Genomic DNA, 13,637 nt, shown 5'->3' on the forward strand with positions numbered 1-13,637 from the left:
CATGAAAGGCTGAGTGGGCCCGACCGATGTTTGAGTCTGTGACCTGCACATATACATGGATCTCACCAACGTGTGCTTAACCTGCTGAGCTATCGTACTGGAATGTACAGAAAAAGTCATCGTCACTGGCTGGTGTTGGGATTAATCATTTTGAGCAGCTCCCCTAGTGATCTGATGAGCTGACCCTATGTGTCAGGCTGTTCTCCCCCGACCATGTGATTTGATTCTTGATTTTATGAAACTCTAGAATAGACTTATGAACTATGTTGATGAAATACTGTTCTGTCTTGTGCATTTCTTTGTGATATTCATCAGTTTTCATCCATGACTTGTGTGAGAACTTTGACTGACTTTTTGTTGTGATCCTTGTTGGCGAGAAGCGGCAGAAATTTTCTGTTAGTGAAATTTGTCTAGTTTTGGCCAGGAAAGAGCGCGTTGGTATTATATATATTCATTCAGATTTTCAGATTTTGGCATCAGGAAAGATGGTCAAGCAGGCTGGCAGTTCATTAATGGATCTGATATCTGTGTTGCATTGAATATTCAAGCTGTATTTTGTTTTTTCTTCGATGGTTTTTATCCAATCATTTCTCATTATTTTTATTTTTGCATGTTGTGGACGTAGAGTAAGCATTTCATGCAAAATTTCTTCTACTTTCATAAATTGTTCAAGATTGTCTTTCCACTTATTGAGGATTGTGTTGTTCATTGTACCTTCATGAGCCCTTAGAATTTGGATTGCTGGAGTTTTCTCATCCGAGAGTAGCTTGCGGTATAAATCTAGTTGTTTCCATAAGACAATTGAGCTGATGGACTGTATTGCTATTTCATGTCTGATTCTGGGCATAGGGAAGGAGGGTGGAAAATGAAGGGTTTTGCGCAAGAAGGAGGCTTCTAATTTTGTCCAGCCATAGTCTGTTGCGTTTAGCATAGCTTCTGTGCCATAAACTATTGTCTGAATCACTTTTTGTTTGTAATATGTTTTTATAGGTTTGAATGAAAATTCGCCATACTTTCGATGGATCATACATCTTTGTCTTGCAAGGGATTGGATCTTTTGTTCAAGTTTCGCTGTCCATTCTTTTTCCAGTTTAGATTGATTAATATTAATTCCTTAGTGTTTGAATGTTGTAACTTCTTCAAGCTGTTTTCCGTTTAAGTTAAGTTTTAGTTGTTTTTCATTGTTTTTGATCGTTTTGGTCAGTTGCATGATTTTTGTCTTCTTAGTATTGATAGTAAGTTCATTGACATTCATGTAGTGGTTTAGCTGAGAAAGACTGTCTTGTAGGCCTGAAGGTTTCTTATCCAGGAGAATGATGTCATCCGCATATGGCATGATTTTAACTGGTATTGAGTTTAGCTTAGGAGGGTTGAGGGCGTCCGGTTGTAGATGAGTCAATGTCTGCAGTAAAAAAGTTGTATAGATGGCATCCTTGCTTTAATCCATTTTCAGCTGGTATTTTTGGTGTTGTGTGACCTTCTTTTGTGAGTCTTATTGTTATCGATGTATTTGAGTAAAGTTGTCTGATTGGTCCCAAGATGTCGATGGGACATTTCCATTTTTCAAGTTTGTTCCAAAGTTTTTGCCGAGATATTCCATTGAAGGCCATGTGGAGATCTATAAAGGCCAGCAGGATTCTTGTTTTGTGATGGATTGCTTCGTGTTTAATCAAATTTAGGAGAAGTAGGTTTATATTAGTGCCCACGTTTGGGGTGAAGCCAGTTTGTCTTGCAGAAAAACATTGTGTCTCGTTTGCCCACTGAATGAATTTTTTTAGGAGGATCGATGCGAACAACTTCCCAAGGGGATCAAGTAACGCAATTGGGAGGAAGTTTGCCAGATCGTCTCTCAGTCCTTGTTTATGGATGGGCACAATGGTAGCAGTTTTCCATGACGACGGTATCTGGTTTAGCTTGTTGAGGAGTGCGATGAGGTTACTCAAGAGGTTGGCCCATGAGTGTGGATTTTTTTTTGATCATTGCATTTGAAGTCCCGTCGGGGCCTGGAGCATGGGATATGTTAAGTTTTTGTATCATGTCTAGGACGTCTTGGTGGTTGCAGGTTACTGTCCACTTTGCACTTTGCGTTTTGTGTTAGGTTATTTGTTTTGGTTTCTGTAGGCCGGGCTTTGTAGATATTTGTGTAGTGTTGGATCCATTGTTGTTCCGACACATTTCCTGTCATTTTTTGTTGATGTACTGAGTTGTTATTCAGCAGATTCCATAGTTCTCGGAGGCTCTGTGTTTTATATGTTTCTAGAATTGCCTCTGCATCTGCTTGTAGTACAGTCATTTGGTGCGTTTTGGTCCAGTTGTTGTAATTTTGTTTGGCCGTTTTTATTTTGTTGAACAAGTCCTTGTCTTTGGTTTTCTTTAATTGTCGCACAGTGTTTCTCAGCACCCTTTTCCTTTCAGTAAGCTCCTTCTTGTAGTGGTGTCGGTGGGGTTTCATGATTTGCTGGCTTGCTGGTTTGTAGTACGGTTGAAGTAGCCATTGATGGTTACGTTTCTGGTCGTCCGGTAGAGTGGTTTGTGCGAAATGTCTTGTGAGCAAGACTGTTGCTTGTTCAGTCATGCAAAGCTTTCTGCCAGCTGTGCAGACTTTTTGCCCATGTATCACTAGCTGGTTGTGGTCGCTCTTGGTCGTTCTGATTATACTTGCTGTTTCTTCTGTGGTTCTCAGGTCTTTCGAGAGGTAGATGTAATCAATTATGGCGGACGATTTGCCTCATGACCAAGTGGGTAGTGGCTTGTTTGCGCTGTCCATTGGGTAATCAATAATTAGAAGGTTTCGGATGTTGGTTTCTTTTACCCATTTTTTGGCTTGAGTTGTTAGTTTTCCATTAGGGATAGGTTGTCTGTCTGTATGCCATAGATGTAGATTTATATCGCCGCATAGTATGAATTCAATTCTTGGATACTTAAGGATAAGATTGTCTAATGTTAGGAAGACACCATCTAGGAAAGCTTAGTCATTGATCGCAGCAGGGTTCCAGTACAGGTTCAAAATTGAAATTTTCTTTCATTGTGCTGCTTAGAGGAGTTAGAGTTTGAGCCTCCATTTATTTTTATGACTGTCATGATGCCTACCCCCGGGGAACCAGACCAGGTCCAGCAACTCCGGAAGCAGGCATCAAGTTATTTTGAGCAAGCCCAAAAACCCCTGCTAGTGGCTGTTTGGGTGCGGTCCTGACGCCTATGGCGCCAGGCTTATATGGAGAGTCATTCCTGGCGCCATAGGCACCAGGCTCATAGAGTAGAACTTACCTGATGCAGACCATGCTGCAAGCTTACCTGATGCAGACCATGCTGCAAGAGCTCCAAGCCAAATGAGGCTTGGAAGGGACTATTTTACCTAGGGACTATTTTTTACTCGGGTGGGGCTGGGGAGGAATACTTACCTGGGACTACTTTGGAGGCTATTTAAACCACGCCCGAAGAGCAGCACACGCTTCGCAACGCTCACCGTGTCTGCAAGCCTGCATCCAGTCTTCTGCCACGCCCGCCTTGAGTCTGCAACTCCTAGAAAAAGGGAGGAACAGAAGGAGAAAAGGTTAGAATAAGAACAATACCTTCGATCCTTACCTGAATTCCGGATCCACCGTGCCTTCGAGCTGGAAGAAAGAAGTATTTTACGCGTGCCGCCTCACCTGCTGCAGCGCCGCACTGAACTCACCGGCCTTTGCAGCATACTCACGATCCACCGCATCCATCTGCACGTTCCCGCCGCACTCCGGCAACTAAGGGGAACACAAGAACAGCAAGAGTGAGCCAAGGGAATGAACAGAGGCAATAGTAACTACCCCCATAGACTTACCTGATTTACCGCCGGGGGTACTATTCCTCTTCACGGGTCGGCGCAGTCTCCATTGCATCCTCGCCTAAGGGGAACAAAAGGACTACAAGGTGAGACAAAGGGACAAACAAGGGGAATTCTTCTCACCACAATAGACTTACCTAATTTTACCGCCGGAGGCATTATTCCCCGGACTTCATATTTTCTCTCCACACCTGAATAAGGGAGCAAGCAACAGGTTACATTCTGGCCTTATTTTATTGAACTGTGTTGGATAAGACAGATCCTTACCTGGACTTCGTCAGCTACCACGAGGAACTCTTTGCTGGGGTCAAGCTGCAAACTGCAAGGAATCGGACAAGAGTGAAAGGCAGACATGTGAACTCTTACGAGCTACATACTTTTCGGAGTCAATATTGTTCTGGAACTCACCCATTCCTTCGAGCCAGTGAAGCAACTGGTTATCAACGCGCCCCTGCGCTCAATGCAGGATGGAGAGCTCATCTTTTCAAACCATCAGAAGAATATTCCTACGGGCCAAGCAAACGAAGCTAGGTGGGCCAGTCCAGTCCGTCATCTCGGCCCTACGCGTCACATTGGTGGAGACCGCAGCTGTCCAGTTCAGATCAACGCCTCTGTGGGAGCCAGGTGAGCGTAACAATGACTGTGTTTTGTATCCATGGGTTGATTTTTGTGGCTTGTAGTATAGACCATGCGGGGTCGATCTTGATTAGCGTTAGTAGACCAGATGTGGGTCTTCCTTTTGATCTTGATGGGGCTGGGTTGAGAAACGCTAGGAAGCCATCACAGATTGGGGTGTTTGAAAGCCAAGTTTCTTGGAAGCAGATGATCTGGTATGAATCGAATTCAGGTGATTAATTATTTTTTGTTTACAACACATAACAACCAACATCAACAAACATCTCACTAAAACTGGCACTATATGTCAGATTCCACACTGCGTCATCTTTCCTCGTGGCGCGCTGGCTTTGCTTCCTCCATGTCTGTCCACAATGTTCTGCCTCTTATTGCCCGTATCCCCTGAATCAGGACTCATCCAACTTGCTCATTGCCTCTGACATCCCTCCCCACAAAGAGTCCCTCTCCCACTTTTGCTGCCGGCAGTTCAGTCTTCCTCTGGCCCCACGGGGTCTGTTGTACCGTGCCCTTCCATGCCTCTGAACAGGTCCTGTATGAGGGAGTCCCATACAAGTATCTTGGCCCCACTTTCTCCCTCCCCCTCTGCATCGCTCCGGTCCACACTGACGTTTCTGCGATAGTCCATTTCTTCAGAACAGCTCACCACAGTTCTATTGATGGCCCGTGCTTGTGTTCCATGCCATTGCGATGCAGCGCTTCCCCAGTATGCACATTAAATCTTTCATTTTTGCTGTATGAGTCCTCTGCTTGCTGCCCTTCGGGAACAACCCCAACGGATATGACTCTGGGGACCACACCTGCATTTACATCCCTCCTGCCTCCGCCCTGTCTTTAACAGTGTCCCAAATGTTATTTATCCCCGGGCAGGACCAGAACATGTGTAGTATATCCGCATTCCCTGCTGCACAGCGCGGAAGCTACGGGTTTGTTTGCTTCCCCATTAGGGAGGGGACATTCTCTTGGGCGTGAGGTTTCCCTTGGTATGAGGTAGAGCTGCATTTGCTTACATCTTGCATTCTTGGAGACCTTCTTTGCGTATATGATATGGCATTTGTAACTCGCCTATACACAAGGAGTATCCTGCACCATTCCTCATCTCTGAAAGTTTTTTGGAGTTCTTCCTCCCATCTAGCTCACGCTTACAGCTACCTCCCATTATTGTTGTGGAGGAGCTGTTCATAGAGTCTGGATACTGTGTGTCCTCCTTCCGACACATCATACCACACGTTCCACTCCCTCCTTCTCGTTCTCTTCTCCCTCAGGCAACTTCTTCCATCTCTTATTGATCTTCTCGACCATTCTGTTATGCAATAATAAATGTCTTCTATGTATGCCCTGCTCTTCCATTAGGGTTTGGAAGTCCACCCATTGTCGGTCCCTCCTTAAGTCTCCAATCTGGGCCACTCCCTTGTCTTCCCACTGTGCATGATATGTTGTTTGGGACACCGTGCGGGTATCAACTAATCCCGCAAGGGGAATCTGCCTAGAGCAGGGGTCTCGTATCCCTTGAGTTTTCCATGCTGTCCTCCATAGGGTAATGCCCAGTTTGACCATGTTGGGGAGTGGTTTGGTTAAGGCTTCGTCTATCTATAAGAGCTCCCTCAAATATGTTGTATTGCCGGTTGAAAAAGCAATGTGTCTATGGATGTGTCATCTGCCAGCTGCCGTACCACAAACTGGAGTTGTTCCGCCAATTAATAACGTTCAAAGTCTGGCAGCCTGACCCCCCCCCCCTCCACCCTCATTCATAATCCCTTTGTAAAGTGTTGAACGCTATTCTGTTCCTTCCCCCGCCCCACAGGAATTCCCTTGCCATTGTGTGGAGTCGTTTAAAAAAGGACCCAGGGATGTTGTATGGGATATTCGTGAAATATTATAGTAGCCGGGGTAGCACCATCATCTTCAATAAAGCCACTCTCCCTATCATCCCCAATGGGAGTGTCTTCTGGAACTTCATTGCTTTCCCTATTTTGTCTAGGGCCGCCTGTCTGTTAGTTGTGTGCGTTAGCTGTGTGTGTCATTGCAGTATTGTGATATATGTCCACTCCTAAGTAACGGCAGGTGACTGGCGTCCATGTGAGTCCTAGGTTAGGCAACTGGTCAGGGGTATCTAGTTTCATGCCCGCTAGGGGGAACAACAAAGATTTCTCCTTATTAATAGTGATTCCTGACAGTCTGGCGAAGGCACCCAGGGATTCTAGTAAGTCTGGCAAGTGTTCCCTCGGGTTCTCGACATAAAGGAGTATGTGGTCTGCGTATATCAAAAGTTGGTGGACCACCCAGTCTATCTCTATTCCGGCGTCCTTGTACTCAGCCCTGAGGAAAACCGCGAATGGTTCCAGGGCCAATATATATAGTATCTGGGATAGTGGGCATCCCTGCTTTGTACCCTTACCGATTTTCCACCCCTCTGAGATGTGTCCGTCTGTTTTTACTCTCGCCCTCGGATCCCTGTAAAGGAGTTTTATCTAGCGAAGGCAACCCTCCCCTATCCCAAAATGGGCAAGCACGCTCAGGTGCCAGTTCCAATTAACGGAATCAAATGCCTTTATAGCATCAAGTGACGCCACTGCGCATTCTCCATGTCTCTGGTTTGTGCTGTCTACTACGTGGTGAGTCTACGCAGATTCCATGTTGTGTTCATCCCCGGTACATATCCCGTTTGCTCCGGGTGTACTAGCTCAGGTATGACTCGCTTGAGCCGATTCGACAAGCCTGCAGTCAGGATTTTGGAGACCTGTTTTATTAGGGAGATCGGTCTGTAGGAACCACACTCAAGGGGCAGTTTCCCTGGTTTTAATATAGGTGTTATGACTGAATCCGACAGGCTCTGCGGTAACTGTCCCCTCTCATACACCTCCTCATACATTTCTAGCAATCGCGGGGCCAGGCTGTCTTTGTATTTCTTGTAAAATTCCCCGGGCAACCCATCCGGTCCCGGGGACTTGCCTGTTGGAAGATCGGCTATTATGGCTGTCAACTCCTCCACCGCGAGCGGTGCTTCTAGTGTCTGCGCTTGCTCCTCCGTTAGCTTGGGAAGATAAATCTCCTCCAGGGCATCGGTTAGGTCTCCCGCCTCTGCCTCTTGGTTCCGGGAGTACAACCTTTGATATAATCGGGAGAATATCTCATTTATCCCCTCCTGAGTCCTCACTTCCTCCCCTTGCTCATCTTTAATTGCATTTATGGGGTTGTCTGCTTTCTTGCCTGGTGAACCAGGCCAAGAGTCTACTGGGCTTATCCCCTTCCAGGTGCAGCCTCTGTATGTGCTTCCCATAAACCAGTCTCGCCAATTTCTCCCAAATGGCACAGCACTGCAGCCTTAATGTGGTGAGGTCCCCCGTTTCCTCTCCATTCTTACCCGCTCGTGTCTCCACACGTTCTATCTCCCTTTCTATTTCGCCCACCGCTGCCAATATGCCTCCTCTGAGTCCTTCTGCCTTCCCTATCGCTGCACCCCTTACCACTGCCTTGAAGGCTTCCCAGAGCATTTCATGCTGTCTAAGCTCCCAGCATTATGGTCGAAATAGTCATCTATTGTATATCTGATGTGCTCTTGGAAATCACCATACAATCACCATCCATCAGCGCCTCCGCCCTCTGTCGTCATGTGGGTATGGGGGCTGCCCTGTATGTGTATGCCCATGATGCTACCCAGCTGTTCATGGTCAGATAGTGTCCGTGCCTTGATGTGTATACCCGTGAAATCCCCAAGTCTCCCTGCCCGTGAATAAGTAGTCTATTCTGGTGTATGTGCCATGTGGAGCACTATAGTGTGTGTATCACCTGGTGTCAGCGTGTACCTTCCCCCAGACGTCTTCCAGTTCCAGCCGGTCTAGAATCTTCTGCAGACCTCTGAACGGTGGTGCTGTCTGTCTTTGCTTGACGTCAGATCTGTCCACCTGCAGGTTCATTGTGCAGTTGAAGTCGCCTGCCCAGATGAATGGCGCTTCCCTATATGGGGCCAGCCTAAGTGCCATTGTCCCGAAGAACTTGTCGCATCATGATTGGGGGCATACATGTTTATCAGGCACACCTCTTTGTTCTCCAACATTCCATGTACGGTTACCATTCTGCCTTCCAAGTCCCTTTCTTGTCTTATGAGCTAGAAGAGTACTCCTGGGGCAATCCACGTCAGCACTCCCCTGGCGTAATTCGAGTAAGTTGAGCTGTACATTTGTCCTCCCCATTTCTTGGCAATCTTTGTTTGCTTTTCCTGCAGCATTGCTATTTGAACTTTCGCCCTGTTCAGCCAGTCCTAGACCCTTAGCCTCTTGACGTAGGCATTCAGTCGCCAGATGTTGCAGGTAGCTATGATGGCTTTTTCCTGGCCCATTTAGTTGCTGTGTCACGCGGCCTGTTTGTTCCCATAGGCCTTTGTGCTGTCCTATGTCTGGCAGCTGGCTCTCTTGTTTCGTCCTTTGTCGACCTCCCACCCCACCTGGGGTGGTTTCGGCCCTTCTCTTCTCTGTTTATTCTTGTCTGGGTGGGTTCCTTGCGGGAGCGCCCCCCGTTGCAGTTCCTTGGCTGCTCTCGTTAGGGTATGTCTCTGTAAGCCTGCCTCTTGCGCTTTGTCAATGTTGCTTGGTGCTTCCTCCACCACCCGTGCCATCTCTCAACCAACCTAACCACACACTAACTTTAACTGTTAACAAACTCCCAGCCACCCTCCCCCTGCTCAGGCATCACCACTTTCCTTGTGCCGCCCTCTGGGTGCACTTGCTGCAGCGGAATGCCTCAAAACTGGCCTCTCGTGTTCTGTTGCTCCGTCGGGTTTCTTCTTCCCCAGGAGTTTGCCTTAGTCTAAACAAAAACATGAACCATAAACAAACGCCCAGCCCCACCACCCCCGCTCGGGCTCCACTGCTTCTCTTGCGCTGACCTCACTTTGTGGGGCAGGCCCGTCGCAGCATGATGCCTTAGAACGAGCATCTGAACTTGCAAAAACTCTTGCGGTATTGTGTCCTGTCGGTTCCTGCGGCAGAACTACAGCTCGAGGCTCCTCAGTTGTGTTACAGCTGGCTTAAATCATATCGTCCCGTCTTGACTTTCCTTTCCGGTGTTCGGGTGCCAGGTCCGCACGTGTTGTCATTGGGGTTGGTCCTCATTGTTGTTGCCATTCCTGGCTCGCAGTTGAGGGATGCCCTGTTGGTCCATCCATTCTTGGGCCTCCTCCATCGTTTCAAAGAAATAGGATCTGCCTTCTCGTAGCACCTTCAGTTTGGCAGGGTATAGCAGTATGTAACGTATATTCGCAGCGCTGAGACGACCCTTAGTCAGGACAAAGCATGCCTGCTGCCTCTGGACCGGGGCCGTATAGTCCAGATAAATTGTTATTCTTGAGGAGTTCCTAGTTATCATCCCCTGCCCCCTTCTCTTGAGAATGCCAATATTTTCTCCCGGTCTCTATAGTTCATGATCTTGGTGATTATTGGCCTCAGAGGAGCTACGGGTCGAGGTTTTCTAGTGAAGGCTCTGTGGGCTCTCTCCACCGCAAAGCCTTGGGACAGCGCTCCTGCCCCGATCTCCTACAGCAGCACGTTTTCCACATAGTTAATAGCGTCTCTGCCTTCCTCCCCTTCCGGCAGTCTGACAATCCGAACATTGATATGATATATGATATGCCATTTATAACACACCTATACACAAGTGTTTCAAGGCGCGAAACAATGGTTTTGCCTTCTAGCCCTTCCTTCTTCATCCTCTGCTCTATGCTCAAGGATCTTTACCCTTTGTAATACTTCTGACATCTGGGACTGTGTGGAGGCAATATCTGTCGTGTTGGTCTGCACTTGTTCCGCCGTGCCCACTGGGTCCACCAGGGCCCTTACATCCTGCCGAAGGAGGTTCATGTCCACCATAACCACGTCCAACTTGTTCTCCATGAACGCCTTCAGGGCCGCTATAGCCTCAAGTATAGGGCCATCACCTCTGCCTTCTCCTTGCTGTGCGGAGCTTGTCGTACCTGAGTTCATGTCTGACGTGGTGGGTTGGCTTTTATCTTGTTTCTTGGTGAAGTATTCGGTGCTGGTCTGTTTGCCTCTGCTGCCTTTAGATTTGCCAGGCATTCCTCTCCTCGCGATGTTATGCAAGATGCAGTCCCCTTCGCAGCGCCAGGTGTGCTGCCCTTCAACACAGATGGCGTTACCACATGGCGTCTGAAGGGGTCTCCCCTGTGAATGTCTGGGGCAATTGGGATCACTTTGTATGTAGCTATGTCCCACCGTGGCCTGGTTCACCTTCTCAGCCGTCTGCTTGGGGATGTGTGCAGAGGATATTTTTGCCCTCTATGTGCTGTGCCGGGGAGTGCAGCGACTCTTCAGCTGACCTCTGAGGAGTAGTGGATTGCGCCGTCCCCCGTGTCGGTTATCTTATATAATCACTTGTTAGAGGTGCTTATCTCAGCTGTGGTTCAGGGATTCGCTTCTCCTTCAACCATGGCTGATTTCCTCTGCTCTCCGGTTGCCTGCACCTTTTCAGCCTTGTGTGGGCACTCGTTCTATTGTTAAGGCTGCAATTGTGTAGGGATGGCCAGCTTCACTTGGCGTTTGCCAGGTCATCCGGTAGCTCTCATGTTGGGTGCCTTTGCCACACTATGGGTCTCATTACGAGTTTGGAGGTAGCCTTAACAAGGCCCTGGCTTCCCCCAAACCCAGGTCCGGGTCCGAGTTCCCTGAATGGGGAAATACCGGGCCATTCCGACCTTGGAGGGCCCGGTATTTCCCCATTCTGGGAACCCAGACCCGGTCCATCCCCATTCCCATTTGAGCCCCCATAGGGATCAATGGGAATGGGGAGCATGCTAACAATGGGCCCGTTAATGACGGGCCTGTTGTTAGCATGCTGTGCCACAGACGGGACCTGCTAAGGACGTCTGGTAAAACCAGGCCTCCTGAGCGGGTCTCGCGAGCGGACCTCATAATGGGGCGGTAACGGGTTAACTGCTCCGGCACCTTTACAGGCACCGTTAACCCCTTACCTCCCTCCTCGTAATGAGGCCCTATGGGCTTTGCTGTCGCTGTCTTGTGCGGATTAGCCCCTCAGCATCGCCCCATGTTGTGCTTGTGGTCAGGTCTGTGCCCCAGTGCGCCCAGCGCAGTGTACCCTGTCATGGGCTGGTGGTAGTGTCCAGTGCCCCAGGGGGTTCCCTATAGTTCTGTGTGGGCCAGGGGGCACTGTGCTGCCCTAGTGGTCTGCTATGGGCCCGATCGGGTGGGCCTTGGACAATGTTCGTATTGAGGCAATGCCAGAGCCGACTGCGGTCTCGCACGTGGTGAAATGTACCTGGGATTCGCTAATTGGCATACTCCTTTCTCACTGGGCTGGTTGGTGGAAATGTCCAGCACCTCCAAGTAGCGTCTTTGCAGTCCCTATGCGGCCAGGGGACGCTATACCGCTCTGTCGGTCCGCTATGGGCTTAACTCAGTGGGCCTCGATCACTGTCTGGATCAGAACAATGCCGGAGTTGATTGCGTCCTTCCTCGTAGGAATATTCTTCTGGTAGCTGCTTTTCTCTTTGTCGCTGTGTCCCCCCTTCAGCTGAGCTCAGATCCCTGTCCCCCTCGTTTGCCCTCAGCCAGATCCCCACTCACCTTCGCTGGGGTCTGAACGAACCATCTGGGCCACTCCAGTCCACGACCTCCCTCTCAGTGTTGCGGCCCTTGTGCTTGGCTCTTCTTCCCTTCCGCGGGAAACCGCTGGCATTCGCTGTGTCTTGCTGCAGGCCCTCCAATCTCGCCCCGGTCAGTGGGTGGAGCCTTCCTCCCGGTGTCTACCAAGGACCGGAGGGCAACGCCTGGCCTCCACCTCGGAGGAGGAGCTGCTGGTGCTTACTGGTGGCGCCTCGGTGTGCGCATCAATGTGCCGTTGTCCCCCGTGGGGGGCAGCGGGTCCGCCAGATAGTGGCAGCTCGCTCCTCGCCTCTGCCTCAGTGACACCCCAAGGGGCCGTCAGCACCAGGGAGGGGTCTCCCGCTTCCTCGGTTCTCACGGGTCGGTGTTCGGGTCCTGTGCTGGCCCCCACCTCGGTCCCAGTTGCTGCGGGGTCCATGGACTTACTTAGTCTGGCCCTCTCCTGCTTCCTGCGCCATCCGCAACCTCAGGGGGAGTCGGCTCTCCACGGCTCCTCGAGGTCTTGTCTCCTCTTCTCCTGATCAGGGCACGCCCCTTCGGTGCAACCTGTGAAGTGGCCGACCTGACCAAGCGAGCCGATGCTTGCTTGTTTGCCGTCTGGCTGCCCTCAGAGCCTAGTCGGCACAGATGTCCTCTAGCGGGCCGCGTTGTGTGTATCCGCCATTTTGCTGTCCGTGAGCAGGATCTTCCCAAGTCTTGTGCTTGTTCCCTGCTCCGGTTATCCCAGAGGCTCTTCCCAGCCTTGCTCTGGACCTTTACGCTGCCTTCTGTTGCATTTTTGCGGCGTATGCAATGAAATTATTGCCAGTTTGTCAAAGTTAGAATCCATATCATCAGGGAGCTCCGGAGCCCTGCCGCTTACCGCATGGCCGCCAAGCCACGCACCCCTGTACCACCTTAGCTATTATCCTTATGGTGGTGTGAATTTCCTTTGACCCTCATTGGATGACCCTTGCTAGGGAGTATCTCTTCTCCAGTCAATGAGCCGTCAGGATAACTACTGCATGCTGGTAGGATTGCCGGGAGTGTTAATACGGCCTCATAGGAAATGTTTGATGTACTCAAAGGCATTTTGTGGAAACCTGATAGGGCTATCCTAGACTTTCATTTTTCCAAAGGAGAGTACATGCCATATTGGGAATAGTTAATCATTCGTATTACTACCATGCCCATAATTATCAACCGCTGGATCGTTAGGTGCAGTGTATTGTGCATAGCAGTTCACCTCACAGTATTGTGACCCTTGATGTTGAGCATCTTAATTCTAGAGTTGTTGTTAACTAATTGTAACTGTGTTGCCATCTTCTACATATGCTTGTTGCCTCACCATCGACGAGTTGATTCCTCTTGTGCCAGATCTACTTTTGCAATAATTTTCACTTTTTCAATTTTTGCAGGTGTCTGTGAATCCTGCCTACCAGGCCATGGAGCTGGAATATGTGCTCAAACAGGTAATCTCATATTTTTAACCTTGCAAAAATATTATCAGCGAAATGAAGAGGCTGGGAGGGATAAAACGGCTTGGAATTGAAGGCATGATAGGACATGTA

General features: G+C 49.2%; 1 protein-coding gene across 1 annotated transcript in view; it reads left to right on the top strand.

Moving 5' to 3' along the window:
- The window catches only part of ACSF2 (acyl-CoA synthetase family member 2), a 1,184,899-nt gene that overhangs the window by 388,058 nt on the left and 783,204 nt on the right, over window positions 1–13,637 (top strand). Inside the window, exon 4 of the mRNA XM_069654880.1 lies at window positions 13,485–13,538. Coding sequence (XP_069510981.1) covers window positions 13,485–13,538 — 54 coding nt within the window. The remainder of the gene's footprint in view (window positions 1–13,484; window positions 13,539–13,637) is intronic.

Source organism: Ambystoma mexicanum, chromosome 3q (genome assembly GCF_040938575.1).
Source record: "Ambystoma mexicanum isolate Mex_15411 chromosome 3q, UKY_AmexF1_1, whole genome shotgun sequence".
Classification (NCBI taxonomy): domain Eukaryota; kingdom Metazoa; phylum Chordata; class Amphibia; order Caudata; family Ambystomatidae; genus Ambystoma; species Ambystoma mexicanum.